Genomic DNA, 27,457 nt, shown 5'->3' with positions numbered 1-27,457 from the left:
ACCTCAGGTTTACCTCCGGTGCCTCCCAAACCCACGTGAACGCAACGCAGACGTTTTTGGGGGGCTCCATCCCCGTCTCTTCTTCCAAATGTGGCCGCCGCCCCGATGCCACGCGGGCGATGCTGTCTCTAGGGGACACGTGCAAGTCGTGGCTCTCCCCGTGCCCGGCCTCGCAAAGTCTCCACAGCCTCAACCAGGAGGACGCCCGACAGACACACGGACAGGAAACGGCTTGAAATAACAAGAACTGGAAGATATGAAAGCTTTTTCACAACGGGAGGGCAGGCGGGAGGAAGGACTCTTGCCCATTTCCCTGCACTGAAGGGGAAAGGATCACAAAGAAATGCGGTCACTCGAGCTCTTCCCTGCCCCTCCGAGGATGTCACCGAAGGGGGATTTGTCCTCCCAGCCTTTCCAACTTGTGCCTCCCCCCTTGCAGCACCCCTGGCCCAGCCCTGATGCGAGGGACGCTTTGGGCACGTGGACACTGCTCCTGCCGGAACGGGTCAGCGATGGAGATCCCCGCAGAAAGCCCAGGAGAGGGGAGGAAATCGGTGCAAATCCCCCCGTTTTGGGGCTGTCTTGAGCCCCGCATGAGGATGATGCGGCGCGTCCCAGGATAAATGTTTTCCCTTCACTACAGAAACGAGTCCTTCTGCCTGCGTGCCAAACGGGGGGGGGTTGGTCTGCTGCATGGGGGATGTGTTGGGGTCAGGCCCAACACGTTTAGCTTTTGGTTAGCTTGACATCTCACGTAGGAACTTTTCATTCAATGCTATTTTCTTTTAAAAAAGAAGCTCACAGAAAGAAATCCCTCAAAATGAACGTTTTCTTTAGCCCCAGACAAACCAGCCCTACCCTGGCTGCTTTGCACACCCCAGCCCCACAACGGCTGCAGAGAGAGCTCGGCCCATCCCACCCACCAAAACCATCAGGAAAATGCAATTCCACCCAAATTTAAGACAGGACCAGGGGTCAGGGTAACCCATAACCCTGAACACGACAGTGCGTGAGCTTCCTCCTGGGCCAGATAAAAAAGGACACTTCCCAAAAGCAGCGTCTATCCCCAAACACAGATCTGTCCCTCCTGTCGCTGCGGGACCCCGCTCCGGTCGGAGCACCCAAGCAGCACCCTAAAGGGACCACCCAACCCCTGGGTTTGGGGATATTTAAGCCCATAGTGCCATCTGCTGGCAAGGGGCCCCCCAAACCCCCCACTTTGCTGCTGGTTTAACTGCTCAGCATCCCCAAAACAGCCCCTGGAGCACCCGTGGCCATTCACAGCCGTCGGGGACGAAAGGGCCGGGATGGGGGCTTCAGAGCAGTTCCCCTTGCGGCTAAAGAGCACCCACAGAACCCAGATAGTTTCACAGCCTTCCCCATTTCTACCATTTTCACCCCATTAACACAGGGGCAATCCCCGTGGAAGCTTCACGGCGCAGCTGGCACCATCCCGGAGCCCTTTAGGAGAAAGGAAAAACCCCACAGCGCTTCCCCGCACTCAATACCCCCCCCAAAAAAAAGTCCAGGGCAGGCGCTGGCAATGGAAACTTGGCAAATTTAATACTGATACAGGAGGGTTTTGCTTTACACAGCAAAAATTAACCCGTGGAGGTCACCAGGATAGCGAGAAAGCCAGGAGCCTACCAGGATTTAATAAACACTCAAGACATTTACAGGGCTAACGGGCGGATACAAAGCACCAGCGAGGACGGGGCGTCCTCCTACGTCGGGATCGCTGTAATCAGGTCTTGTTCTTTTTTTTAAAAAAAATAGTAAAAAAAAAAAAAAAAAAAAGCTTGGCTCAGGGGTTGCTGCACCCAGAGAGAGGCGACCCCGGGAGCTGGAAGGCACTTTGGGACCCCTGCAGAACTACGGGCGTACCCCAAAAAAACGTGAGCACCGCGGGGACGCGGCCGCAGCGCCCGAGTGGCCGCCACGTCCCGGTGTGTTATACAGAGTAAAAAAAAAAAAAAAATAGTCGTAGTAAAAAAAAATCCCTATTGGCACCCAATTATACACGAGCGTGTATAAGCTCTACGTACCATCTAGCCGTGGGGCGGTGGGGCAGAGGGCGAGCGGGGGGCGTCAGCGGGGTCCTGGCACCCCGGGACGCAGGAGGAAGCTCCCCAAAATCTACCCTAACCTACCTAGGACCGCTGTCCCGGGGGGCCGCCCGCTCCTGCCCCGAGCGGGTGCGCAGGCAGCATCCCCAAATCCCCGCAGGACCTGCGTGGGGGGGGGGGGGGGGGCGTTGCTCCACCAGCAGCACCCCGTTTCTCTTCTCCCGGCGATGCCGAACGCCTTTCTGGCAGCGTCCCGTTGGGCTGGGACGTGCATTGAGTTCATCCGGGTGACACGGGGACAGACACCACCGTCCCCGAGGAAAAGCCACCCGTGGCCACGCTCGGGACCGGCCCCGGTGTCCCCTCGAGGCTGTCCTGATGTGGACACCATCGTCCCCACGAGCCCCTCGCAGCGTCCTGCCGGGCTCAGAAGTCCGAGTCGGCGTCCAGCAGCTCCGCGTCCACCAGGTTGGTCCGAGAGTGGATAGGGGCCAAGCCGGCGCGTCGGCCCCAAGTCCTCGTCCCCACACCGTTGGGCATGGCCTCGGGGGGCCAGCGGGGACCCCCGTTGTGCTGCCAGCCCCCGCCGCTGGGGCCGGGGCTCTCGTCCTCTGGGGACGCGCTCTCGGGGCAGAACGGGTTGCTGATGAGGTGGGGGACGATGGCTCTGCGGCTGCGCCCATCCCATGGCCCCCCGACGACGCTGCCTTCGGGCCGGCCGCCTGCGAGCCCCTGGAGGACAGCGGGGACGAAGGCGTCCCCCCCACAGCGGCGGGGCACGGCCACCAGGCAGGGCTGGAGGGGCAGCCGGGGCAGGCGAGGCACGGCGCTGCTGGAGGCCGGGGGGTCCGCGGAGCCCCCAGTGCAACGCTCGGGGCCCGGGCACACCTCGTCCTTCTTCTTCTTCCTCCGCTTCTTCTTCCGGCTGTGCTTCTGCAGCTCCGGGGAGACGTCGGCCTCCACCACCCAGAGGTTGGCCCTCTCCTCCGGCGGCACTGTGGGACGGACACGGGGCCGCTGAGAGCGGCCGCATCCTGCCCCGCGCCCCCCAGCCCCTCACCAGCCCCGCCGCCCCTCTCATCCCCCAAACGATGCCCCCAAGGACTTGCCAGGCGTCGCCACGGGTGTCACGGAGACGTCCTGGGGCAGGATGGCCCCTCTCCTGGCCACCATCTTGGTGACGTGCTGGGCCCACGCCGAGGACACGTCGGCCGAAGGCTCGTTGATGTCAAACGCTAAACCGGCTGCGGGGACGAGGAGAGGGGGGAGCCACATCAAGGGGGGGGGGGGGGACAACAGGGACCCCCGCGGAGGTGGCCCCATCCCGCCCCGCCACCGCACGTACCCACGGGGCCGTCGTGCGAGACGGTGTGCATGCTGAAGGACAGCTCCTGGCCCGGGTCCCGCAGCAGCTCCTTGCGCTTGGAGAAGGCTTTGGCGATCATCTTGCTCTTCTTGATCCTCTTGGGCTGGTCGTCGCTCTGCCCCGTCAGCCTGGGGACACGGCGGTCACAGCAGGGACGTGGGGTGGCCCCGTCTGGGCACGGCCATGTGGAACGGGGCACGCACAACCCCAGGCACGGCACCTGTGCGCTCAGGGACCCTCCCCATCTGGATGGGGCGCACCAAGGGCTGGGGACAGCGCGGGATGGACGTGCCCTACACCCCCCGCTCCCCTCCCACTACCCACAACTCATTGACCCGGTGGACAAAAGCCTGGGGACAACCTCTGACACCTCGGGACGCCGGATGGGGCGCGGGGTGACATCCCCGGGGTCCCACCTGCACCAGGTGCGCTTCCAGATGAGCAGGGTGGCCTTGGTCCAGACCCAGGTGCTCATGGAGACGCCGGTGCCGAACATGGCGAAGAGGTTGATCTTCTCCACCAGCAGGCTCGGCCGGTTCTTGATCTCGCACTCCGGGATGGGCTTGTTGGTCTGCGTGGCGATGGTCACGTTGGCCTCGCACCTGCACGGGCAGACGTGGGACCGTGAGGATGGGGACCAACAACGACGCTCAGCACCCCAAAAGGAGCTAAAGAGCACCACGAGCACCCCACCCCCATCCCACGCACAGGACGTATTCCCGAAAGCTGCGCTCCCACTCGGCCTGGTTGAAGAAGTCGTAGAAGTGGCAGCCGAACGTGATGAAGACGAAGCCGAAGGCCAAGAAGCCGAAGATGCCTGGAAGAGAAGCGGGATGTCCCCGGCTGAGCCGGACCCCAACAGTTCTGGGACAAAGATTCCGCGCCGGGACCGTGCCACCACCAACGCAGCTTTGTCCCTTGGTGCTGAGATACAACCACCTCTGGGCAGGCAGGACAGGTCCGTCTGGGTTCAGGGAACCAAACGTCCCCATTCCCACATGAATTTCCCCCAGAAATGGTGCCGCCCTTACCCAGCCGCAGCATGGTCTCGTTGATCTTGCTGGCCGCCTTCTCGCTCAGCAGCCCGGGGTGGTTGCTCTTGATGGAGAAGAGCGTCATGACCCCTGCGGCGGAGGGACGCGGCGGTGAGGCTCGGGGGGGACACACTCATGGTGCCCCCAGCCCCGTCCCGCACCTACCCCGGATGAGGAAATAGCCCCCCACGATGAGGACGAGCCCGATGGGCGCCAGGACGAAGCCGGCGCGGTACCGGTAGTTCTTGTACCCCACAAAGCAGATGCCGCTGACGGAGTCGCCGTCCACCTGGTAGAGACGGGGACCGGGAGGGGGTCAGCAGGATGCGGCCACCACCACCCCCTCGAGCCGGTCCACGGGCTGGCGGCCCTGTTACCTGCGCCACGGCCAGGATGGCCACGGTGAGGACGAAGGGGATGGACCAGGTGATGAGGTGGAAGTAGGAGGTCTTGCCCAGCAGCGGCTGGTAGGTGGTGCCCAGCGCCTTGAAGGAGGTGTGCCAGGCGTAGGTCAGCATGACGAACCAGATGACGCCCGACATCAGCGAGTAGTAGACGATGACGAAGATGATGACGCAGGACAGCGTCTCGTTGGAGCTACGGGGGAGGCGAGGCAGGGACGTCAGCCGGGAGGGGACGCGGGGCAGGAACACGCAGTGGGACGGGGACGCAGGCGACACCTACGTGGGCTCCCCAAGGCGCATGGTGCCGTCGGCGCGGCACACGATCTCGTCGCGGGCGCCGTCCATGAACTGCGCCAGCCAGCCGATGCTGCCCACGAAGAAGCAGGCGTTGACGTAGAAGAGGATGACGGCGGGGTAGCGGTTGGAGTTCCTCCAGTCGGCGACGAACGTGGCCTGGACGGGGGAAAAAGGGACACCTGGGTGGCCGGCCCCCTTTTTGGGGACACCTCTACGCGTCCCCCCACAGCCCTGTAGCGGCGGCGCGGCTCACCAGGGTGAAGAAGGTGCAGAAGATGGTGACGGAGCTGAAGGCGGCGATGTAGACGTGCATCTCGCGGTGCTCCTTCTCGGTGAAGAGCGGGTTCTGGCACTGGATCCCGCAGCCCTCCACGTCCTCGTACCAGCTCTTGGGGTTGTCCGTCCGCACCAGCGGCGCCTCGCACTGCCCCGAGTTGTTGAACTTGATGTTCTGCACCTCGTTCTGCCAGAGGCGGTGGGCACCATGAGGAAGAGGAGGAGCGGGGGGCACGGCCACCCCACATCATCCCCCATTCCAGGTCCCGGGGGACCCAGAGGCGTCGCGGCAGTGCCCCCCGCACCCCCACCGTACCGGGCAGCCCTCGGGGAAGCGGTCGGGCGTGCACTTGAGGAAGTCAGGCCAACCGCGCTCGCGCTCCACGATGGTGCAGGGCGCGCGGGTGGCCTGGCAGAGGGTCTGGCTGGGCAGCTCCACCTGCCCGTCCTCGCACTTGGGCATGTAGACGGCGCACAGCAGGGGCTGGATGACATCCCAGCAGCGCGGGGCATTGCGCAGGCCTGCGGGGACAGCGCCGTCACCCCCGGTGCGGGGACGCGGGGTGGGATGGGACAGGATGGGGACGCCGGCGGTGCTGAGCCCCCGGCTGCTCGGCACCCCCCCCTGTAGCGCCCGTGGGCGCCATACCCCTTCCAGAACCCTGCCGATATTAATCCCCTTCATGTTGCCCCCTCTTATACCGCCCCCACGCTGCTCCCCTTCATGCTGTGCCCAGCCATACTGTTCACCTCTATGCTGTGCCCATCCTGCTCCCCGCTATACAGCTCCCCTCTACTCACACCCATCCCAGCGCCCTGCTATACTGCGCCCATCCCGCTCCCCTCCATACCGCACCCATCCCGCTGCCCCGCTACGCTGCTCCCCCCATACTGCACCCACCCTGCTGCCCTCTATATCGCACCCGCTCCACTCCCTCCGGCTCTCCCTATACTGCGCCCATCCCAGCCCCGCTATACTGCTCTCCCCATACTGCACCCCCCCACACCACTCACCTCCGTTCTGCTACCCCGTACTGTGCGCATCCTGCTCCCCCCACACCGCATCCACACCGTTCCCCCCACACCGCTCCTCCTCCCCATACCGCACGCGTCCCCAGTATCCCGTTCCCCTGTGCACCACCCCCTTCAATAACCTACACCCACAGTGCCCCTGCCTACAGTGCCCCCACACAGAGCCCCCCCTCTACAGTGCTCCCCCATAATGCGTTCCCCTCCATGGTGCCCCCCCACAGAATAGTGCTCTCCACTCTATAGCGCTACCCTCCATGATGCCCCCCCCAGATCTCCCCACTATTGTGCTCCCCTCAATATAGTGTCCTCCAGTCTATAGAGCCCTCCCGTAACACCCCCCTTTATAGTGCTCCCCACTCTATAGTGCCCCTCTCTACAGCACTCTCCTCCATGATGCCCCCCCAGAAGCTCACCTCTGCAGCTGTACCCCCATAATGCTCCCCTCCATGGTGCCCCCCCCATAGCGCTCCCCGCTCTATAGCGCCCTCCATAACACTCCTCTCTATAGAGCTCCCCTCCATGGTGCCCCCCATAAGCATAGAGACCCCCCCCATAATACTCCTCCCTAGAGAGCCTCCCCATAACGCCCCCCTCCCTACAGAGCCCCCCCATAATACTCCTCTCTATAGTGCCCCCCATAACACCCCCCTCCCTATAGTACTCCCCCCATAACTTCCATGGCGCCCCCTCCGCATAGTTATCCCCCCCCCAAGAGTTACCCCCCCCAGGAGTTAGTTACCCCCCCATAGCTACCCACCCCATAGCAGCCCCCCCCAAGAGTTGCCCCCCCCCAAGAGTTAGCCTCCCCCATAGCTACCCCCCAAGAAATACCGCCCCCAAGAGTTACCCCCTCCCAAGAGTTACCCCCTCTCAAGAGTTACCCCCTCCCCCAAGAGTTATCCCCCCCCCAAGAGTTATCCCCCCCCAAGAGTTACCCCCTCCCCCAAGAGTTATCCCCCCCCCAAGAGTTATCCCCCCCCCAAGAGTTACCCCCTCCCCCAAGAGTTATCCCTCCCCCAAGAGTTACCCCCTCCCCCAAGAGTTATCCCCCCCCCAAGAGCTACCCCCCCCCCACGAGCTACCCCCCCCCCAAGAGTTATCCCCCCCCCAAGAGTTACCCCCTCCCCCAAGAGTTATCCCCCCCCCAAGAGCTACCCCCCCCCCAAGAGTTACCCCCCCCCCAAGAGTTACCCCCCCCCCAAGAGTTACCCCCTCTCAAGAGTTACCCCCTCCCCCAAGAGTTACCCCCTCTCAAGAGTTACCCCCCCCCCAAGAGTTATCCCCCCCCCAAGAGTTACCCCCTCCCCCAAGAGTTATCCCCCCCCCAAGAGTTATCCCCCCCCCAAGAGTTACCCCCTCCCCCAAGAGTTATCCCCCCCCCAAGAGCTACCCCCCCCCCAAGAGTTACCCCCCCCCAAGAGTTACCCCCTCCCCCAAGAGTTATCCCCCCCCCAAGAGTTATCCCCCCCCCCAAGAGTTATCCCCCCCCCCAAGAGTTATCCCCCCCCAAGAGTTACCCCCTCCCCCAAGAGTTATCCCCCCCCCAAGAGCTACCCCCCCCCCCAAGAGTTACCCCCCCCCCCAGGAGCTACCCCCCCGTTAATTGCCCCCCCCGCCCCGTACCGGACCACAGCAGCAGCTTGCCGTGAGCCTCCTCCTGCGAGGCGGAGTCGGCGGCCAGCAGCGTGGAGGTGGCGGCGTAGGGCAGCGCCGAGCCCAGGCACGCTCCGAACCGGAGCCGCTCGCAGGCCGCGGGGCGCCGGCACCGCTCGGGGGGGCCCGAGGCGTTCACCGGGGGGGGGGGGGCGGCGGCGGCGGCGGAGGGAGGGGGGCGGCGGGGGGAGCCCCCAGCGCTAAGCCCAGCGCCAGCGCCCACAGCCAGCCCCCCACGCCGCCCCCGCCGCCCCGCCGACACGGCCCGGGCCCGGCCACGGCCCTGCCGCCCCTCCCGGGCCTCCCGGGCCCCGCCGCCGCCATCCCGGCCCGGCCCGGCCCGGCCCGGCCCCGTGCGGCGCCCGCCCGAGAGCGCGGAGCGAGGGGAGGGGCGGGGGGGGGGTGTGTGGGGGGGGGTAAAGGGGGCCGGGGGTGGGGGCGGGAAAGGGGGAGGGGAAAGGGGGGGGGAAGGGGAGGGACGGAGGTGGGGATTTGGGGAGGAATGTTGGGATTTGGGGAAGGTGGGGTTGGGGAGAGAAGTTGGGTTTGGGGACGAAAGTTGGGTTTGGGGAGAGAAGTTGGGTTTGGGGGGGGGAAAGGGGTTTTTCGGGAAAGAGCTGGGTTTGGGGGGAAAAGTTGGGTTTGGGGGGGAAAGTTGGGTTTCGGGGGAAAGTTGGGTTTGGAGGAGGACTGGGGATTTGGGGAAGGAAAGGGGGTTTTGGGGAAAAAGTTGGGTTTGGGGGGGAAAGTTGGGTTTGAGGGGGAAGTTGGGTTTTGGGGGGGAAGTTGGGTTTGGGAAGAAAAGTTGGGTTTGGAGGAGGACGGGGGGGTGGGGGAGGAAAGGGGGTTTGGGGGAAAAAGTTGGGTTTGGGGGAGGAAAGTTGGGATTGGGAGGAAAAGTTCGGTTTGGGGGGAAAAGTTGGGTTCGGGAGAGGACGGAGGGTTTGGGGAGGAAAGGGGGTTTGGGGGAAAAAAGGGGGGTTTGGGGTGAAGTCACTGCTTTGGGGAGGGGAGTTGGTGTGGAAGGAAAAGTTGTGGTGTTTTTTTTTTCAGAGAAAAGTTTGGTGTGGAAAGTTTGTTTTCAGGAAGAAAAGTTTGGAAAGTTGTTTTCGGGAAGAAAAGTTTTCTTTTGAGACGGGAAGTCGCTTTTTTCGGAGTGAAAAGTTGTTTTGGAGGGAGCGGGGGGTTGGGGAGGGGCGAGGGTACTTTTTGGGGAGAGAAAAGGGGGGTTTGGGGCGTGAAGGAACTTTTTTGAGGAGAAAAGTTGGTTTTCGGGGCGTTAAGTTACTTTTCTGAGGAGAAAAGTTGGTTTTTGGGGGAGAAAGGTTGGTTTAGGGGGGTGAAATTACTTTTTTGAGGAGAAAAGTTGTTTTTTGGGGGGGAAGTTGCTTTTTTGAGGAGAAAAGTTGGCTTTGAGGGGGGTGAAGTTACTTTTTTTTGAGGAGAAAAGCTGGGTTTTGGGGGCAGAAGTAGCTTTTTGGGGGGGAAGTTGCTTTTTTGAGGAGAAAAGATTTTAGGGGGGGAAGTTGCTTTTGGGGGGAGTGAAGTTACTTTTTGAGGGGAAAAGTTGTTTTTTTCAGGGGTTAAAGTTGGTTGGGGGGTTGAAGTTACTTTTTTGAGACGAAAAGTTTTTTTGGGGGGGAAGTTGCTTCTTTTGAGGAGAAAAGTTATTTTTCTCTGAGAGAAAAGTTGTTTTTGGGAGGCTGAAGCTACTTTTTTGAGGAGAAAAGTTATTTTTCTGGGAGAAAAGTTGTTTTGGGGGGGCTGAAGCTACTTTTTTGAGGAGAAAAGTTGTTTTTTGGGGGGGAAATTGCTTTTGGGGGAGGAAGTTGCTTTTTTGAGGAAAAAAATGTTTTCTTGAGAGAAAAGTTATTTGGGGGGGGTGAAGTTACTTTTTTGAAGAGAAAGTTGTTTTTTGGGGGGTAAAGTTACTTTATTGAGGAGAAAAGTTGTTTCTTAGGGGGGAAGTTGCTTTTTTTGAGGAGAAAAGTTTTTTTGGGGAAGAAAAGTTGTTTGTGGGGGGGGAAGTTACTTCTTTGGAGAAAAAAGCTGGTTTTTGGGGGGAGAAAAGCTGCTTGGGAGGGGCGGAAGTTGTTTTTTGTGGGGAGGACAAATTGGGGTGGCAAAAGTTATTAAAGTTATTTTGGGAGAAAAAGTTGGTTTTTTGTTTTTTTTGGGGGGAAAGGTTACTTTGGGGGGCTAAGAGTTTTTTGGGGGGGGCACTGGGCCCAGCAGCGGCCCCAAGGGGGCTGCTTTGGGGCAAAAAAGGTTCCTTTTGGGGCAGGAAGTTGCTGTGTGGGGGAGAAGAGTTTTGGGGGGGCACTAGGGGGGAGCAGCATTTTTGGGGTGAGAAGTGGTGGTTATGGGCAAAGAGTTATGTGGGGGGGTGGTTTGGGGGGAACAAAAGTCACTTTGGGGAGGAAAAAGGGGAGAAAAAGGTTGCTTTATGGGGGTGTTATGGGGGGGGGGGAGAACTGCTTTTTGGAGGAAAAAAAAGTCATCTTTTGGGAGAAAAGTTGCTTTTTTGGGGGAAAAAGCCACGCTTCTGGGGGACGAAAGTCCCTTTTTTGGGGGGGGAAGTCACGTCTTAGAGGAGGATCTTTTGGGAGAAAAAGTCGCTGGGGGGAGGGGAGGTTATTTTGGGGGAAGACGAGTCACGTTTTGGACAAAAGCCACTTGGTGCAAAATAAGTGAGGTTTAGGGAAAATAAGCCACTTTTTTGGGGGGGGGGGGGAGTCACTTTTGGAGAGAAGCCACTTGGGTGGGGGAGAAAACCTGCTTTTGGGGAAGTATTTGGGAGAAAAGTCAGGTTTTGGGGTGGGGAGAAGTCACTTGGGGGGGGGGCATCACTTTTGGGGGATGAGATCGCTTTTTGGGGGAGAAATTCCTCTTCTGGGTGAGGAGTTGCATTGGGGGCGGGGGAGAAAAATCACATTTTGGGGGGGCGGGGGAGGGACGCGAAGCCCCCCTGGCGCTCCTGGTTCCGCACGGAAGCGACGGAGACGTCACGGACGGACGGACGGACGCGGGGACACCCCCCCCCGGACAGACGGACGGACGGACAGCAGGGGAGGGGTCCGGCCCCAAAACGGCGTGTGGCACCACGGCGCGACCGCTGCTGCCGGTGGCACCAAGTCCCCAAGTGTCCCCAAATGTCCCCCAATGTCCCCAGGCATTCCCCGATGTCCCCAGCGTCCCCAAGCGTCCCCCCATGTCTCCAGGGGTCCCCCGATGTCCCCAAGTGTCCCCCAATGTCCCCAGGTGTCCCCCGGTGTCCCCAAGCATCCCCCAGTGTCCCCAAACGTCCCAGGTGTCCCTGATGTCTCCAAGCATCCCCCACTGTCCCCCAATGTCCCCAGGTGTCCCTAAACATCCCCGATGTCCCCGGGTGACCCCCAGTGTCCCCTGGTGTCCCCAAGTGTCCCCCAGTGTTCCCAGGCTTTCCCAGGTGTCCCCTGATGTCCCCAAGCATCCCCTGGTGTCCCCAAACATCCCCGATGTCCTCAAGTGTCCCCCAGTGTCCCCAGGCCTCCCCCGGTGTCCCCAGGCCCCCCCCAATGTCCCCCAGTGTCTCCCAATGTCCTCAGGCATCCCCAAGTGTCCCCCAGGTGTCCCCTGATGTCCCCAAGCATCCCCCGGTGTCCCCAAATGTCTCTGATGTCCCCAGGTGTTCCCCGGTGTCCCCAATTGTCCCCCGATGTCCCCAGATGTCTCCCAGCATCCCCTAGCCTCCCCCCCCCACGTGGCTCCGTCCTCTCTCCAAGCACCACCGGCTCTTCCCGCAGGTGACCGAGGAGCCACCAAACGTCACCGCCGCCACCGTCCCCGTCCCCATCCCCATCCCCAGGGGACACACCGGTGGCAGCGGTGGCCTCGCGGCGGCTCAGCGCCAGGGCTCGGCGCGGTGGTGCCGCTGGACCTGGTCCTTCACCTGCCTGAGGAGCACCCGGGCCAGCACGATGCCCACCAGCTGCGGGGCGAGAGGGCCACCGGCGTCACCGCCACGTCACCGTGTCACCGCCGCGCCACCGCCACGTCCCACTGCCCCCCGAAAACCCACCCCATCTCCTGGGGGGCTGGCCCCCGGGGCCGTCCAGGTGGCCCCATCCCACCACCAGCTCCTCGGGGCTGCCCGCCGAGGTGACACCCCCCCCCTCCCCAGCCCCCCACCCCCCCCCCCAAAAAAAAAAAAGTGTCCCCACCTGGGGGAGGGCCAGCGCCAGGGCGATGCCCCCCAGCAGCACCAGGTTGCGGTGCAGCCAGCCGGCCAGCTCGGCGATGCAGCCCGACGGGTGGATGGAGGCGCTGGCCTCCGCGTAGCTCCTGGCCTGCGCGCCCTGCCCGCACATGGTGTTGATGACGCCCTAGGGGGGGGACACGGGGAGGGGTAGGGACATTGGGGCACGCAGGGGGGCACGGCGTCCCCAGCACGAAGGGACCCCGTGGGTTGCGTCGACGCCGGGACTTGAGCGATGCCCCCACGCCCCGGGTGGGGTTCAGTCCTATAAACAGCCCCATGGGGGTCCCCGGGGACGGTGGGGGACCCCGCTGGGGATGTCCTCACCCCCCTGGGGACGTCCTCACCCCCTTGGGGACGTCCTCACCCCACTGGGGACACTCTCACCTTGCCGGGGTCGTGCAGGCAGCAGGAGAAGGGCACGGAGCAGCGCTCGCGGCTGGGGTTGGCGGCGGAGCAGTTGAAGTAGACGTTCCGGGACCAGTCCCTGTAGGAGACGCCGCCGCAGCAGCGGAACTGCGGGGACATCGCGGGGACATTGTGGGGACATCATGGGGACATCACAGGGACATCACGGGGACATCGCAGGGACATCACGGGGATGTCGCTGCCACCACGGCCCCGTCCCCTGGTGTGGCTGCTCCGGGACGGAGTGCGGGCAGCCCCAAGCCCAGCCACGTCCTGCTCACCCCGTCACTGTTGTCCCTATGAACTGGTGGTGATCCCCTCCCAACCCTTCTCCCGCAGTTTTAGTAGGTCCTACATAAACACAGGCTGCATGAAATGGTGGCCAGGTGGGCTACTCCCACACCAGCCCCCCAAAACCTCTCCCTGCTCCAGGCTGGGCTTCGCCACCACCACCAGACCCTCTTGGGAAAGCCCCGGGGGGGGATCCCCGTGGATTTTGGGTGGCAGCCAAGCCCCCTTGGGGGCGGGTGGCATCCCCCCGGTGTCCCCCCACACCTCCTTCTGCCCAAAGTCGATGAGGTTCTGCAGGTCGGGGTCGTCCCGGTAGTGCACGATGGCCGCGTTGATCACCTCGCTCACCCTCCCGCGCGCCTGCGAGGGGACACGTCACAAGGCTGCCACCCGAGGGGACAACGCAGTGGGGGTCCGTGTCCTCCCGTCCGTGCCCCCCCCTGGCCATACCCCGTCAGAGAAGACGAAGCCCAGCGCGCCGGCTGCCAGCTGCAGGAGGAAGATGACGGTCAGGCAGATGGAGAACTGCGGGCGAGAGGAGGGCGAGGGTGGCACCGCGGGGACGGCCACGGCCAGGGGTGGCCGGGAGGTGACGAGTCCTCCTGGGATGGTGTCCTCCCATGGGACGGCCACCTCCCCACCTCCACGTGGGGACAGTGACTTCCACATGGGGACAGTGACCTCCACATGGGATCAGGCACTCCCCTCCATGGGGACAGCGTTCTTCCCCATGGGGACAGCGACCTCCCGCCACAGAGACAGCATCCTCCAGATGGGGACAGCCTCTTGCCCACGGGGATGGCCACCTCCACGTGGGGACAGTGTCCTTCTCATTGGGACACCAGCCTCCACATGGGGACGGCCTCTTCCCCACGAGGACAGCATCCTCCACATGGGGGTAGCGTCCCCCTCATGGGGATGGCCTCTTCCATACAGGGACAGTGTCCTCCACATGGGGAGAGCCTCTTCCCCATGGGGACAGTGTCCTCCACATGGGGATGGTGTCCTCCTCCTGGGGATGGTCTCTTCCTTACAGGGACATTGCCCTCCACATGGTGACAACCACTTCCCCACAGGGACAGCATCCTCCACATAGGAAAAGTGTCCTCCCCATGGGGACAGCCTTTTCCCCATGGGGACAGCATCCTCCCCATGGGGACAGAGTCCCCCTCATGGGGATGGCCTCTTCCTTACAGGGACATTGTCCTCCACATGGCAACAGCCACTTCCCCATGGGAAGAACCCATAGAGGACAGCAGCTTCCCCATGGGGACGTCATCCTCCACGTGGGGACCGTGTCCTCCCCATTGGGACACCGACCTCCACATGGGGATGGCCTCTTCCCCGTAGGGACAGCAACTTCCCCACGGGGACGGCATCCTCCGGATGGGGACAGCCTCTTCCCCATGGGGACGGCCACCTCCACAAGGTGGCAGCGTCCTCCCCATGGATGCAGTGTCCTCCACATGGGGATGGTGTCCCCCTCACGGGGATGGCCTCTTCCATAGGACAGTGTCCTCCACATGGGGACAGCCTCTTCCCCATGGGGACAGTCACTTCCCCACGGGGACAGTGTCCTCCACATGGGGACAGTGTCCTCCTCATAGGGATGGCATCTTCCCTATGGGGACAGTGTCCTCCACATGGGGATGGCCTCTTCCCCATAGGGACAGCACCTTCCCCATGGGGACAGCATCCTCCACACGGGGACAGTGTCCTCTTCACAGGGACGGCCTCTTCCCCATGGGGACATTGTCCTCCCCATGGTGATAGCCTCTTCCCCACAAGGACATTATCCTCCCCATGGGGACAGCGTCCTCCCCATGGGGACCGGGTGCACCCCTAAGTGTCCTCCCACCCCAGGGACACCCGGGATGGGGACACCAGGCTGGGGACACCCCAGGGACGCGCCCCGGCCCCGCGACACCACGCACCGCCTGCAGCAGGCAGATGTTCTCCCGCAGGGCACCGACGCAGCCGCAGAAGGTGACGAGGAAGACGAGGACGCCGAGCAGCAGCAGCAGCAGCGCGGGGTCCAGGGCCAGGCACGCCACCGCCGCCTCCGCCTGCTTCAGCAGCCGCGCGTAGAGCCCCACGGCCACCAGCCCCAGCGAGACCACCTGCGGTGGCACCGTGGGGACGTGACCCATGGGGTCCCATGGGGTGACACCCTTGGGGTGCTGTGGGGATGTCATCTGTGGGGTAACACCCGTGGGGTGCCACAGGGATGACACCCATGGGGTCCTGGGGGATGACACCCGTGGGACACTGTGGGGATGTCACCTGTGGGATCCCACGAGGGGGGGGTGACACCCATGGGGTGCTGTGGGGTGACACCCGTGGGACACCACGGAGATGCCACCCATGGGACGCCGCAGGGATGTCACCCATGGGGCACCGCGGGGATGCCCGCTTGCACAAAAACTTCCCCAAAACACAGTTTCAAGCCCTCAGCCCAAAATCCCCCCCGAAATCCCCGTTGAAAAAAAAATCCCCAACTCTCCAACCCCTCCCAACCCCCCCCCCCGACCCCTCGGGACAAGCGGGCGGCACCGCCTGGGGACACGGCCACGACCCCTTCGGTCCCGGTGCCCGGTACGGGGCGGGGAGGACAACCCAAAAATAGGCACGGGGACCCCAAAAAGGGGCGAGGGGGAGGGATAAAGACGGGGGGGGGGTCGGATCGGCGCTCACCCAGCCGAGGAGGTTGAGCACGAAGAGCGCGGAGCGCAGCGCAGGGCTCACGGCGGGGGCGGAGGCGGGGGCTCGGCCGGCCATGGATGGGCTCCGGGGCACCGGGGGGCACCGGGGGGCACCGGGGGGCACCGGGCACGGCCGGGCCGAGCTGGGCTGAGCCGGGCTGAACGGGTCCGGTCCGGTCCGGGTCGGGTCCGGGTGCGGGTCCCGCCGCCGCTCCCGGTGTCGGTGTCGGTGCCGGTGCCGGAGCCCCGCGCCCGGGAGCCCCACCCCGTGCCCGTCCCACCCAACGGCCCCTCCCCGCCCTCCCGTTGGCTGGGGACCCTCCACCAGGTCTCCGTGGCCAACATCAGGTCCGTGGCCAGATCCCTGCCCGCCCATCAGCCGTGCACCCAACCACCACGTCCGTGTGTCCGTCCCCCAGGCCGTGTGTCTGTCCACCACCACGTCTGTGTGTCCACCCCCCAGATGTGCCTCCCCACCGCTCACCGTGTGCCCACCCATCAGATCTGACACCCACCCCCCAGCTCCACGCACCCACCAGGGCCGTGCCGGCACCCACCACTTACACACCCCTGTGGGGGACCCTCTGCGCCCACCCAGCACCCCGACGCGTCTGCACATGGACCTGCGCCCACCCATCAGGTCCATGCCTCCACCCCTCGGCGCCCACCCATCAGATCTACACGTAAGGTCTACACATACACCCATAGACAAACACCCGCACCCATCAGGTCAATGTGTGCACCCATAGGGTCAACGCGTGCACCCGTAGATCTACGTGTGCACCCATAGACCAACGCGTGCACCCATCAGGTCAACTCGTGCACCCATCAGATCTACTTGTGCATCCATAAGGTCTACATGTGCACCCATCTTGTCAACGTGTGCACCCATAGACCAATGCACCTACCCATTGGGTCAATGCATGCACCCATAGACCTGCGTGTGCACCCACAGACCAATGTGTGCACCCATCAGGTCAATGCGTGCACCCATCAGATCTACACGTAAGGTCTACACATGGACTCATAGACCAACACCTGCACCCATCGGGTCGAGGTGTGTACCCATAGGCCTACATGTGCACCCATAGACCAATGCATGCACCCATCAGGTCAACGCATGCACCCATCAGATCTACTTGTGCACCCATAAGGTCTACATGTGCACCCATCGGGTCAATGAGTGCACCCATAACCAACACACCCACCCACTGGGTCAACGCATGCACCCATAGATCTACGTGTGCACCCACAGACCAACGTGTGCACCCATCGGGTCAATGTGTGCACCCATAGACCAATGTGTGCACCCATCAGGTCAATGCATGCACCCACCAGGTCAACGCGTGCACCCATCAGATCTACTTGTGCACCCATCAGGTCTACATATGCACCCATAGAGCAATACACTCACCCATTGGGTCAACGCATGCACCCAAAGATAAATGTGTGCACCCATAGACCAACGTGTGCACCCATCAGGTCAACACATGCACCGATTGGGTCAATGCGTGCACCCATCAGGTCAACGGGTGCACTCATGGACCAACACACCCACCCATTGGGTCAATGGATGCACCCATAGACCTACGCGTGCACCCATAGACCAACACGTGCACCCATCGGGTCAACACGTGCACCCGGTGGGTCAACATGTGCACCCATAGACCAACGCGTGCACCCACCAGGTCGATGCCTGCACCCACCAGATTTACGCCTGCCCCTCAGCCCCCTGCAGCCCCCCACCGGCCTGATCCATCCCCACGTGGGAGCTGCGCCCACCCACAGAGCTATGCCCCTGCCCGTGGCTCCATGCCCCCCGCGCACCCGTACAGCGCCCACCCGCCTGGTGTCCTGGTGTCCCTGTCACACCCGTAGGGCACCCACCTGCCGTGTTCCCCCCCAACACCCGTACAGCGCCCACCCACTCCATGCCCCCCCAGCAGACCACGCGACCCCCCCAGCTCCTGCCTCTCCCCCCACCCATCACTGACCCTGTCCCGTCCCCAGCGGGCACGGAACTGAAGGCCACGAGGCTGGGGGCCCGTCTCAATGGGCTGGTGGCCCACATCTGCAGTCTGGTGGCCCGTCTCTCCAAGCTGGTGGTCCATCCCTACAGGCTGGTGACCACATCTCCAGGCTGGTGGTCCATCCTTCCAGGCTGGTGATCCATCTCTCCAATCTGGTGGCCCCTTCTCTCCAAGCTGGTGGCCCACCCCTCCAGGCTGGTGGCCCACCTCTCCACCAGGTGGCCCACTTCTCCAGGCTGGTGGCCCATCTCTCCAACCTGGCGGCCAATCTCTCCAGGCTGGTGGCCCATCCCCCTGGGCAGGTTGCCCACCCCTCCACACCAAGACCACCACAGGCTGCCTCCAGCCGCTCCCCCCAGCCCAGCACCCCCCAGGCACCTGCTGGGGCCACCTCCCTCCATTTCCCCCTTGCCTCACCACCCACCCCAACAAACGGCCCCATGTGGCCCCTAAGGGGATGCCCCCGTCCCCTGGTGACAGCCGGGACACCTCCTTCATCCCACATCCTCCTCCTCACCAGGATGGCAGCTGGGGGCTCTGGGGTGGGGGCATGGATGGGGGGCGTCAGCCAGCAGCAGGGATGGGATGGGATGGGATGGGATGGGAATGGGGATGGGATGGGATGGGATGGGATAGGATGGGATGGGATGGGATGGATGGGATGGGATGGGGTGGGATGGGATGGGATGGGATGGGATGGGATGGGATGGGATGGGATGGGAGGGGATGGGATTGGATGGGGAGGGATGGGATGGGATGGGATGGGATGGGATGGGATGGGATGGATGGGATGGGATGGGATGGGATGGAGATGGGATGGGATGGGATGGGATGGGATGGGGGGATGGGATGGGATGGGATGGGATGGGATGGGATGGAGATGGGATGGGATGGGGATGGGATGGGATGGGATGGGGATGGGATGGGATGGGATGGATGGGATGGGGATGGATGGGATGGGATGGGATGGGATGGGATGGGATGGGATGGGATGGGATGGGATGGGGGATGGGATGGGATGGGATGGATGGGATGGGATGGGATGGGATGGGATGGGATGGGATGGGGATGGGATGGGATGGGATGGGATGGGATGGGATGGGGAGGGATGGGATGGGATGGGATGGGATGGGATGGGATGGGATGGGGATGGGGATGGGGATGGGATGGGATGGGATGGGATGGGATGGGATGGGATGGGATGGGATGGGATGGGATGGGATGGGATGGGGATGGGATGGGATGGGATGGGGGGATGGGGATGGGATGGGGATGGGATGGGATGGGATGGGATGGGATGGGATGGGATGGGATGGGATGGGATGGGATGGGATGGGATGGGATGGGATGGGATGGGATGGGATGGGATGGGAATGGGGATGGGATGGGATGGGATGGGATGGGATGGGATGGGATGGGATGGGATGGGATGGGATGGGATGGGATGGGATGGGATGGGATGGGATGGGATGGGATGGGATGGATGGGATGGGATGGGATGGGATGGGATGGGATGGGATGGATGGGGATGGGATGGGATGGGATGGATGGGATGGGATGGGGATGGGATGGGATGGATGGGATGGGAGGGATGGGATGGGATGGGATGGGATGGGGATGGGATGGATGGGATGGGATGGGATGGGATGGGATGGGATGGGATGGGATGGGATGGGGATGGGATGGGATGGATGGGATGGGATGGGATGGGATGGGATGGGGATGGGATGGGATGGGATGGGATGGGATGGGATGGGACTGGGATGGGGATGGATGGGATGGGGATGGGATGGGGATGGGATGGGATGGGGATGGGATGGGATGGGATGGGATGGGATGGGATGGGATGGGATGGGATGGGATGGGATGGGATGGGATGGGATGGATGGGATGGGATGGGGATGGGATGGGATGGGATGGATGGGATGGGATGGGATGGGATGGGATGGATGGGATGGGATGGGATGGGATGGGATGGGATGGGATGGGATGGGATGGGATGGGATGGGATGGGATGGGATGGGATGGGATGGGATGGGATGGGATGAGATGGTATGGGATGGGATGGGATGGGATGGGATGGGATGGGATGGGATGGGATGGGATGGGATGGGATGGGATGGGATGGGATGGGATGGGATGGGATGGGATGGGATGGGACTGGGATGGGATGGGGATGGGATGGGGATGGGGATGGGATGGGGATGGGATGGGGGATGGGATGGGATGGGATGGGATGGGATGGGATGGGGGGGATGGGGATGGGATGGAGATGGGGATGGGATGGGATGGGATGGGATGGGATGGGATGGGATGGGATGGGATGGGATGGGATGGGGATGGGATGGGATGGGATGGGGATGGGATGGGGAGGGATGGAGATGGGATGGGATGGGGATGGGGAGGGATGGGATGGGATGGGATGGGATGGGATGGGATGGGATGGGATGGGATGGGATGGGATGGGATGGGGATGGGATGGGATGGGATGGGATGGATGGGATGGGATGGGATGGGATGAGATGGGGATGGGATAGGGGATGGGGATGGGGATGGGGATGGAGATGGGGATGGGGATGGGGATGGGATGGGGATGGGGATGGGATGGGATGGGGATGGGATGGGATGGGATGGGATGGGATGGGATGGGATGGGGATGGGATGGGGATGGGGATGGGATTGGATGAGATGGGGATGGGGATAGGGGTGGAGATGGGGATGGGGGTGGAGATGGGGATGGGATGGGGATGGGGATGGGATGGGGGTGGGATGGGATGGGATGGGATGGGATGGGATGGGATGGGATGGGATGGGGATGGGGGTGGAGATGGGGATGGGATGGGATGGGGATGGGGGTGGGATGGGGATGGGGATGGGATGGGGATGGGATGGGATGGGGATGGGATGGGATGGGGATGGGATGGGATGAGATGGGGATGGGGATAGGGGTGGAGATGGGGATGGGGGTGGAGATGGGATGGGGATGGGGATGGGATGGGGGTGGGATGGGATGGGATGGGATGGGGATGGGATGGGATGGGATGGGGATGGGGGTGGAGATGGGGATGGGATGGGATGGGGATGGGGGGTAGAGATGGGGATGGGGATGGGGATGGGGATGGGATGGGATGGGGATGGGATGGGATGGGATGGGGATGGGGATGGGATGGGGGTGGGATGGGGTGGGATGGGATGGGGATGGGATGGGATGGGGATGGGGGTGGAGATGGGGATGGGATGGGGGTGGAGATGGGGATGGGATGGGATGGGGATGGGATGGGATGGGGTGGGATGGGGTGGGATGGGGTGGGGACAGGTTCCCCTCCCCCCATTCCCACCACCCGGGGGTCCACGTGCCTCAAATCCCCCAGGGGCGGGGCCTGAGCCCAGGGGGCGTGGCTGAGCGATTGAGGGGCGTGGCCAAACAGCAAGACTGGCGCGCCACACGTGACCCATGGGCGGGGCGGGGGCGTGTCCGTGGGCGGGGCTTTTTTGGGGGCGGGGCCGGGGCCGGGGCGGGGCCGGGCGGGCGCAGACAGGCGCGGGCAGGCGCGGGCGGGCGCTTTATTCCCGCACGGCCCCGGACACACGCGGGGAGGCTCGGGGCGTCCTCAGGCGCTGGGGGTCTTCGGGTCCCCCGGAGGCAGCGCTGCTGCTCCTGCTGCTCCTGCTGCTTCTGCTGCTCCTCCGTCTGCAGCCCCGGCTGCCCGGGCTGGGCCCCGCGGTCAGCAGGGGCTCTGAAACCCCCCCCCCCGCGACCCCCGACCTCCCCCCTCGGCTCGGCTGCACCACGCAGGGCAGGGAGCGGGGCACGGAGTCCCCGCATGGAGCTGATCCTGGTCTAATTCCTGGCCCTGTTCTTGTGCTCGTCCCTGGCTTCTTCCCTTTGTCACACCCATGGCTGTCCCTGTCCCCATCCCCATGCACAATCCTACTGCCGTCCCCATCCCATCCCCATCCCCACCCCATCCCTCTCCCCAATCCCACCCCCATCCCAATCCCATACCCATATCCATCCCAGCCCCAATCCCATCCCACCCCATCCCAACCCTGTCCCTATCCCATCCCCTTCCTCTCTCCAGCCCCAGCCCCATCCCCATCCCACTCCCATACCATCCACATCCCATCCCAATCCCATTCCCTCCCTCTCCCCATCCCCATCCCCATCCCCATCCCATCCCACCCCAATCCCATCCCCACCCCATCCCCAATCCCATGCCCATCCCCACTCCACCCCCACCCCACCCCATCCCGTCCCCAGGCCCCATCCCCACGGGGTCCCCCCGTCCCCACCTGCTCGCCCCCAACAGCGCCTCCCGCAGTGGAAGCAGAACACGACCATGATGGCCACGGCCACGAAGGCGGCGGTGAGGACACAGACCAGCACCATCGTGTCCGGCGCCACATTTTTGGGGACCTCTGCAAGGCACCGCAGTGACAATGGACTTTAGGGTGAGGGGGACCCCCTGAGGATGTCCCCAGGGCTTGGTTTGGGGACGGGGACAGGGTGGGTGGCAGCAGGCAGGAGGGAACCCCGTTGGACCCCCAAGGGATAATTAAGGGGTGTTGGGGGCATCGTTTTGGGGGGACACTCACGTGGTGTGGCTGAAGCCGTGGCCACTGTCACCGCAGAGCCAGTGGGGGCCCCACGGGTGTCCCAGCCCCGGTCGGGGTCAGTGCCAGTCAGGGCCAGGAGTGGGGCCAGCGCCCAGAGCACAGTGCCAGGGACCAGCGCCATCCTGCTCCCCTGCCTGGCCGGAGCCAGGAGGAGACGGTGACGTCCTCATCCCCCACCCTGTCCCCGAGCCCCCAAAACCAGCCTCCGGCATCGCAGCGAGGGGGGTGACGTGGGGGTGGCCACCCCATCGGTGTCCCCGGGTGGGCTCCTGGGTGCGAGCAGGGAGGGGCTGGGTGGGACTGGGAGCGGCAGTGGGGCAGGATGGGGGAGCTGGGCAGGGCAGGGGGCTGGGTGGTTATGGGGCAGGCTGTGGGGCAGCTATGGGACAGGGGACCGGGGCAGCTCTAGGACAGGGTGTGAGGCAGCTATTGGGCAGGGCTCCAAGGTGGTTATGGGGCAGGGGCGGGCTGTGGGGCAGCTATAGGGCCGGGTGTGGGGCAGCTATAGGGCCAGGTGTGGGGCAGCTATAGGGCAGGGGTTCAGGGCAGCTATAGGGCTGGGTGTGGGGCAATAATAGGACAGGAGTCCAGGGCATCTATAGGGCATGCTATAGGGCTGGTATAGAATGGGGTAGTTATGGGGCAGGCTGTGGGGCAGCTCTAGGGCAGGCCCTACAGATGCAGCCCCCCCCTCAGCCCCTCCCCGCTCCCCGGGAAGCACGGGGATCCCCGCCCCCCCTTTTTTTCCCCTTTTTTCCCTTTTTTTCCCCTTTTTCCCTTTTATCCCCCTTTTCCCCTTCCCCACCCTCTTTCCCCCCGTCCCCCCTTCCCCGGGCAGCGGGGGGCCGAGCCCCGCGCCCCTCACCGCGGCGTCCCGGCTGCCGCCCGCCCGGCGCCGCTCGGAGGCAGCGGGACCCGCCCCGGCCCCGGCCCCGCCCGCTTGGCCCCGGCCCCGCTCCTGGCCCCGGCCCCGGCCCCGCGGCGCTGCTGGTGCTGCTGCTGGTGCTGCTGCTGGTGGTGGTGGTGGTGGTGGTGCTGCTGCTGGTGGTGGTGCTGCTGCTGCACCGGGCGGAGCCGAGGCACGGAACGGCCCGGAACGGCCGCACCGAGGGGGGGGGGGGGGGGGGGGGGGAAGGGAGTAAGAGAAGGGACCGCGCCCGCGACCTCGCCCGGGTGAGATGCTGCCCCCACCCCCCCCAAGATGAAACCCAGGCTCATCCAGCTGTGGCCCATCCAGACGTGCCACCACCCCACCCAGATGTGCCCCGTCCAGATGTGCCCCCAACCCATCCAGATGTGCCCCATCCAGATGTGCATCCGCCCCATCCAGATGTGCATCCGCCCCATCCAGATGTGCCCCATCCAGATGTGCATCCGTCCCATCCAGATGTGCCCCCACTCTTCCAGATGTGTCCCATCCAGATGTGCTTCTGCCCATCCAGATGTGTCCCCATACGTATGTGCCCCCATCCAGATGGCTCAGCCCCATCCAGATGTGCCCCATCCAGATGTGCCCCACCCCATACAGATGTGCCCCCACCCCATCCAGGTGCGGCTTGCCTGGCTCTGCCCATCCAGGTGTGCCCCAGATGTGCCCTGCCCTGACACACCCCCTCCAGATGTGCCCCCAACTGTGCACACCCCCTCCAGATGTGCCCCCCCCATCCTCAGCTGTGCACATTCAGCTGCATCCCTGCACCCATCCAGATGTTTCCCCATCCAGCTGTGCCCCCCACCTCTGTGCTCATGGTGCCCAGCCTGGGGATGTCCCCGGGGGCACTGAGCCCCCTTGCCATGAGCCATGGTCCCCCCCCAGCCCCCTCCTGCTCCCCACGGGACCCCAGTGCCACGGGAATGGGAAGGCCAAGGGCACCCCCAGAATTCCTGGCCTTCCCTTGGGGTACTGCAGCTCCATGCCCCATTTTTGGGGACATCCACGAGGGCAAGAAGAAGAGCTGGTGGAGGGGAGACCCATTGCTGGGTCCTCCTGCTGGGTTTCCCGCCGCAGCAGCCCCCAGGATGCGATGGGCTGGTGGCACCCAATGTCCCAGCGCTTTGGGAGCTTCTGGGACCCCCTGGGGACGAGGTCCAGGACCACCAGGGAGCTCCTGGCACCTCCTGATTGCACCTCCCCAGCCCCAGCAGAGGGAGGTGGTGCCCACCCCTCGCGTTGGGGCGAGCGCAGCCTCTGGAGGAGGTGAAGGACGGAGGCCGGCGACTTCTGGCACCAGGAGGAAGGCGTAGATGTGCGATGGGATCCCCGTCCTCGCAGCTGCAGAGGGGACAGAACACCAGAGCATGTAGGGCCACCGGGAGGAGGTAACTGGTGGTCACGGTGGGTGGTCACGGTGGGTGACCTGTTGTCCAGAGAGGTTTGGTGCCCGTGTCCAGGATGGTGCGGGATGTCTGGAAGTGGTGCTGGTGACACGGCTTTGGGGCCCACAGAGCCTCTTGGAGGTTGTGGTGGGGTCTGGGCTGCCTCACCAGGGAGGTCAAGTGAAGGAAGCCCTCTAAGGACAAGCCCTGGTCCTCATGGGGGTCTTCAGGCACCCCAATAGCTGATGGTGGGACCACAGCAGGGCACAAGCAGCAACCCGGGAGGTTCCATCATCAGTGATGGTTTCCCTCTCCAAGGGATGGAGGAGGCAGCAAGGAGCTCTCCCAGACCTCATTTACACCTTCAAGGAGGGCAACGGGAAGCTCCAGGGCAGCCTTGGCATGGTGGAGCTCAGGATGGAGCAGTGAGGAGGGCGCACGGCGAGCTCGCAGCCCTGGGCTTCGGGGAGACTTCGGCCTCCTCAAGGTTCTTCCTTGGAGAGTCCCGTGGGATGAGGCCCTGGAGGAAAAGAGGCCCAGGGGAGCTGGGAGATATTGAAGGCTCAAGGCTTCAAGGCTCACCTCCGAGCTCAGGAGCTCGTCCCAATGATGAGGAAGTCGGGCAGAAACGCCTGCATGGATGGACAAGGAGCTCCTGGCCAAACCCAAGCAGAAAATGGAGGCCTACAAGGGGTGGAGGTGAAGACGGGTGGCCTGGGAGGACGCAGGGGGCTGGCCGAGGTGGGTGCGAGGCCGCCCTCGATAATCCTTGATCATGGCAAGAGGGAGAAGTGCTCACAGGTGGGAGGAAGGCCAACGTCCCTCCTGTCTTCATGAAGGGCGAGGAGGGCCTGGGATCAGCCTCACCCCGTCCCCGGAGCAGCTCGTCCCGGACACGGGGCCCACGGCCTCCAGCACGGGGTCCAGGAGAGCTGGAAGAACGGGGAAATTGGGGAAATCATCCAGGAAAAGCCAGCTTTTGGCTGAGGGTTGGGGAGAGCAGCGAGCGGCAGCCGCCGACCTGCGCCCTCTGACGTCGCCACGAGGGAAAAATGACTTTTTTCTGCCCAAAATGGAGCTTCTCGCTCATGGATTTCGTTTTCCATCTGGGATTCCCTCCGGGATTCCCTCTGGGATTCCCTCCCGATTTACCACGGGCATGCGGTGTCCCACACGTGTGTTCGTACACGCGCGCGGAAGCAACCGGCCGGCCGCTTTTTGCTGTGTTTTGCTGCTTTTTGGCATTAAATTCACGGCAGCCCCCGGTACTGGCTCAGACAGGCTGGTGGTGGTGGTGGTGGGCGCTGCTGCTCGCTGCCACGGGGCTGTCGGCTGGAAATTGTGAATATACTGAATATCTCACACACACGGATACGGGTATTTGTTTTCTTCTGGCTTGGGGCAGCCACAGCAGGGGGAGCAGACAGACCCCGAGAGGCCCAACGATGTGGGCCTAGAAAAGAAAAAAAATCCAGAAAAAAAGGAGAGAGAAAAGGAAAAAGGAAAACAGAAAATGGAAAAAAATAAAGGAAAGGAAAGGAAAAGAAAGGATGAAAATAAGATTGGAATGGAATGGAATGGAATAAAATAAAATAAAATAAATAAAATAAAATAAAATAATAAAATAAAATACCCCCACAGTCCTCTGAGTTCTTTAGCACAAGCGTGGGGCCCCAGTGACGCTCAGGGATGGGGACAGGAGGAGGAGGAGGAGGAGGAAGAGGAGGAGGAGGAAGATGGTGATGATGGTAATGATGTAGGGGAGGAGGAGGAGCAGAAGGAAGAGGCTGCTGCTGAGGAGGAGGAGGATGGTGATGATGATGATGGTGGTGGCAATGAGAAGGAAGAAAAAGGGGAGGAGGAAGGCGGTGGTGGTAGTGGAGATTAGGAGCAGGAGGAGGACAAGGAAGATGGGGTCCCTGGGGGGTTTGGGGGACTCCTGGGGGGGCTTTGGGGTCTCCTGGGGGGCTTTGGCATCTCCCTGCAGGGCTTTGGGGCCCCTGTGGGCTTTAGGGGGCCTCCAGTGAAGCTTTGAGGTCTCTGTGTGGGGCCTGGGGTATTCCTGTGGACTCTTCAGTCTCCTGTGAGGATTTGGGGTCTTCTGGGGGGGGCTCTGAGGTTTCCCTGGGGCTCTGGTATGCCTCTATGTGGCTCTGGGGTCTCTCTGTGGGGTTTGGGGGTGTCCATACGGGGTTCTGTGGTCTCCCATGGGGTTTTGGCATCTCCCTGTGGGATCTCTGGAGGATTTAGGGGCCTTCTATGGAGCTTTGGGGCTTTCTATGGGGCATTGGGGCCTTCTATGGGGCGTTGGGGCCTTCTATGGGATGTTGGGGCCTTCAATGGGGCATTGGGGCCTTCTATGGGGTTTTGGGGGCCTTCTGTGTTTTTTGGGGGGCCTTCTACGGGGCATTGGGGCCTTCTATGGGGCATTGGCACATCTCTGTGGGGTTTAGGGGTCTCTCTGTAGGGCTTTGGGTTCTCCCTGCAGGGTTCAGAGGTGTCCCTGTGGGACTCCAGGGCCTCCTTGGAGCCTTGGCATATCTCGGAGGGTCTTCGGGTCCCCCCACAAGCTTTGGGGTCCTGCTGGGAGTCCCTGGAGTCCCTCTGTGTCACCTTTCCGACCCCAAACATCGACAACCTCAACCCAGACATTGGGCTCCTTTTGATGGACAAAACCTAAAATTGGGAACGAAATTTGAGTGTTTCAGCTTCTTTGTCTGCAGCAGCC

General features: G+C 63.0%; 2 protein-coding genes and 1 long non-coding RNA gene across 3 annotated transcripts; all 3 read right to left on the bottom strand.

Annotated features, from left to right (window-relative positions):
• Positions 1-1,546: 1,546 nt before the first annotated feature.
• SMO (smoothened, frizzled class receptor) lies at positions 1,547-8,452 on the bottom strand. Its single transcript, XM_040538960.1, is given in 13 exon segments — positions 1,547-3,061; positions 3,176-3,310; positions 3,412-3,560; positions 3,849-4,034; positions 4,141-4,249; positions 4,464-4,556; positions 4,632-4,755; positions 4,844-5,063; positions 5,151-5,323; positions 5,421-5,630; positions 5,760-5,965; positions 8,099-8,318; positions 8,321-8,452. Coding segments are annotated over 13 exon segments (2,526 nt in total). The 3' UTR covers positions 1,547-2,492.
• Positions 8,453-11,597: 3,145 nt separating this feature from the next.
• Positions 11,598-15,871, bottom strand: TSPAN33 (tetraspanin 33). The gene is made up of 7 exons (XM_040545298.1): positions 15,759-15,871; positions 14,999-15,184; positions 13,515-13,589; positions 13,329-13,424; positions 12,753-12,881; positions 12,331-12,492; positions 11,598-12,098 (listed from the first exon to the last, which is right to left on the bottom strand). The coding sequence occupies exons 1-7, from the start codon at positions 15,840-15,842 to the stop codon at positions 12,012-12,014; spliced, it is 819 nt and encodes a 272-aa protein (XP_040401232.1). The 5' UTR covers positions 15,843-15,871; the 3' UTR covers positions 11,598-12,011.
• A 5,475-nt stretch (positions 15,872-21,346) lies between these two features.
• Positions 21,347-23,342, bottom strand: LOC121064082. Its single transcript, XR_005816322.1, has 4 exons — positions 23,279-23,342; positions 22,393-22,547; positions 22,090-22,215; positions 21,347-21,508 (listed from the first exon to the last, which is right to left on the bottom strand). It is a non-coding gene; the product is annotated as an uncharacterized LOC121064082 (long non-coding RNA).
• Positions 23,343-27,457: the final 4,115 nt, after the last annotated feature.

This window comes from Cygnus olor, chromosome 1 (assembly GCF_009769625.2).
Source record: "Cygnus olor isolate bCygOlo1 chromosome 1, bCygOlo1.pri.v2, whole genome shotgun sequence".
NCBI classification, from domain to species: Eukaryota; Metazoa; Chordata; class Aves; order Anseriformes; family Anatidae; genus Cygnus; species Cygnus olor.
This window is presented reverse-complemented; position numbering and strand designations above follow the sequence as displayed.